The sequence below is a fragment of the Ostrea edulis genome, chromosome 1 (assembly GCF_947568905.1).
Source record: "Ostrea edulis chromosome 1, xbOstEdul1.1, whole genome shotgun sequence".
Classification (NCBI taxonomy): Eukaryota; Metazoa; Mollusca; class Bivalvia; order Ostreida; family Ostreidae; genus Ostrea; species Ostrea edulis.
The window spans coordinates 91,960,420-91,962,919 of NC_079164.1; the positions used below are offsets into that span (position 1 = coordinate 91,960,420).

Genomic DNA, 2,500 nt, shown 5'->3' on the forward strand with positions numbered 1-2,500 from the left:
GTAACTCTTTAACGCCACTCTCTATTCTCTGTAACTCTGTAACGCCACTCTCTATTCTCTGTAACTCTGTAACACCACTCTCTATTCTCTGTAATGCCACTCTCTATTCTCTGTAACTCTGTAACACCACTCTCTATTCTCTGTAACTCTGTAATGCCACTCTCTATTCTCTGTAACTCTGTAACACCACTCTCTATTCTCTGTAACTCTATAACGCCACTCTCTATTCTCTGTAACGCCACTCTCTATTCTCTGTAACTCTGTAACACCACTGCTGTAAAATTGCTTATTTTTCTTGGGTCTTTTTTTTCCATGGTTTGAGAAAAATCCTCTGTTTTGTTTGGGGGGGGGGGGGGGGGGTTGTTTATCTACTTTATTTTATTCAGACAAACTTCTTTCTAATTCATTCTCTGATAGTATTTTGGGGTGAGTTGATTCATGGTCAGTTCACACCATGAAATTGCTGAAAATATGACAACCATGAAAATTAACAATTTCACAGTATATTTCCTACTGTCCCACTGTTACTTACATCACAAAATGTGACAGTGGGTCTTTAAAATACACAGAAAATGCAATTTGTGGATTTTTTTTTAGAAGAAAGGGTACAAATATGTGCTAAATCAGCCAACATTTGCTCTTGAAATCATCCCTTAGAATACTACATATATACACAGATAATAAATATCCCTATTTGCAGATAACAAAAACATCATGAGACATACACCTGTATAATTTGACAGTTTCTTTACCTGTGAAGTTTGGCCAGTCCTTGACACTGTTTGGAGACATTACGGAAGAGTTCCTCCATGGCAGCCATGCTATGATACTCCATCTCCTTCAGTTCACTGTTCAGTTGGACCTGGACTAGTGATGTGGAATCTTTCTGGATGATAGCTTGCTGTGACTGAGACTCAAAACCTAATCATTATAGAAAAAAAATATACAAATAAATATATATCTGTTTTGACTTCAAACCAAGAGTTCAACACAATAAAAGGAGCAACAAATATTCCATACGTTTATGTATACATGTAGTATGAATGCTTTTCACTCCCTTGTTATTAAATCTCACAACACTATTTGTACCTTCAGCTTTGAAATGAATTGTATGGGGCCCTTGAGTGAGGGGAATGTAAAACTGGCCATCTTCTGCAGCAGTAATGATTTCATGGTTACTGTCTAATGTTATGGAAACATTTTTCACCACAGTAAAACTGCCATCCAAAACCTGCCCTGACACACCTGTACAATAAGATAAAGAACTTTTTCTCACCTCTTGATTACAGTAACAAATTCTGAATGCATGCATACAAGTTAAAAGAGTGATTGAGAAGTCAGTAACAAATGCTATGCCTTAATGAAGTAAAGGAACACCTGCTGTCTGCAAGTATCCCAAAGCCTCATCAATGATTAAAATGGGGTGTCAAAAATGTTATCTTCCAACATACCCTGTGTACTTCTCAGTACAAGCTGTTTCAGTGGTTCCATTGTTTTCATCCACAGCTCAGGTAACTGTTCAGGAGGTGGGTATCTGCAGCAGCTTACAAAGGCAGAGATCTAGGTGTTGGTAAAAGAAGAAGTGCTATTACTATTGACCTTGTTGGAATTCCAGTATTTTTTCACATTATCAAGGTTTAAAATATTTCATTTCATATCCATATGCGCATTATATCAATGAAATGTAAAATTACATAATATGATGCATCATGGTTTTTCAAGTTATAAAATAATACATACCATATAGGAGTGACTGTTTGTATACATGTCATCTAGAATGTCTGATGTTTGGCTGTGGAGTTCTGCCCCATGAAAAATGCCATGGTTGGTAGATGATCTACAAGCATCAGGCTGATAGATCTCGGGGTACTTATCAGCGAATGCATGAGCGAGTGATTGGAAGACTTCCTCGTCTTCTGTCGCTGCCACTCCTTCATGTAACCTCTGCCACGGTATCCTAACAAAACAATCTTAACTTTCATTTCTGTACTAATGGAGATTTTATTTCAGTACATGTAGTATAAAAGAAAGGTTTTGAAGTATTCACGATACACACAGTGCCGTTTATGTACTTAGTCAAAGACTTAACTTACATCACAAAGAGTCCACCACTGTCAACGGTTAAAATGACATTGAATTTGTGTTTCTCCTTCAGCTGCTGAAGCAGGTTCTCTGAATCTGACTGCAAATCATAAATGAATTGAAAAATTATTGTATAGCACATGATGCAATTTATCAAACAAACTTTTAATATTCTTCTTCAAAACAACACAAATCAGTTAAACTGTGCAATACTCACAGAGGCAAACATCAGTTTATTAGGATATGGATCACAGCTGTAATTTTTGAGCAGCTTCATAGTATCATTAGAAGATGGAACATTCATGTATGGAATGATATGAAGATGGACATTCTCAAATATCTTTATAATTTCTTTATCTTTCACTTCATATCCTGTAGGGGAAAAAAAAGGGTGTTGATGCACTTCTTACATATTAGG

The 2,500-nt window shown here is 36.4% G+C and overlaps 1 protein-coding gene across 1 annotated transcript in view; it reads right to left on the minus strand.

The window, feature by feature from the left end:
* LOC125674336 (carboxypeptidase D-like) overlaps positions 1-2,500 on the minus strand; it is a 22,235-nt gene that overhangs the window by 10,714 nt on the left and 9,021 nt on the right. Inside the window, exons 12-17 of the mRNA XM_048911473.2 lie at positions 2,300-2,454; positions 2,094-2,182; positions 1,741-1,957; positions 1,452-1,560; positions 1,090-1,245; positions 753-921 (exon numbers count right to left, since the gene is read on the minus strand). Of these exons, the coding sequence (XP_048767430.2) occupies positions 753-921; positions 1,090-1,245; positions 1,452-1,560; positions 1,741-1,957; positions 2,094-2,182; positions 2,300-2,454 (895 nt within the window). The remainder of the gene's footprint in view (positions 1-752; positions 922-1,089; positions 1,246-1,451; positions 1,561-1,740; positions 1,958-2,093; positions 2,183-2,299; positions 2,455-2,500) is intronic.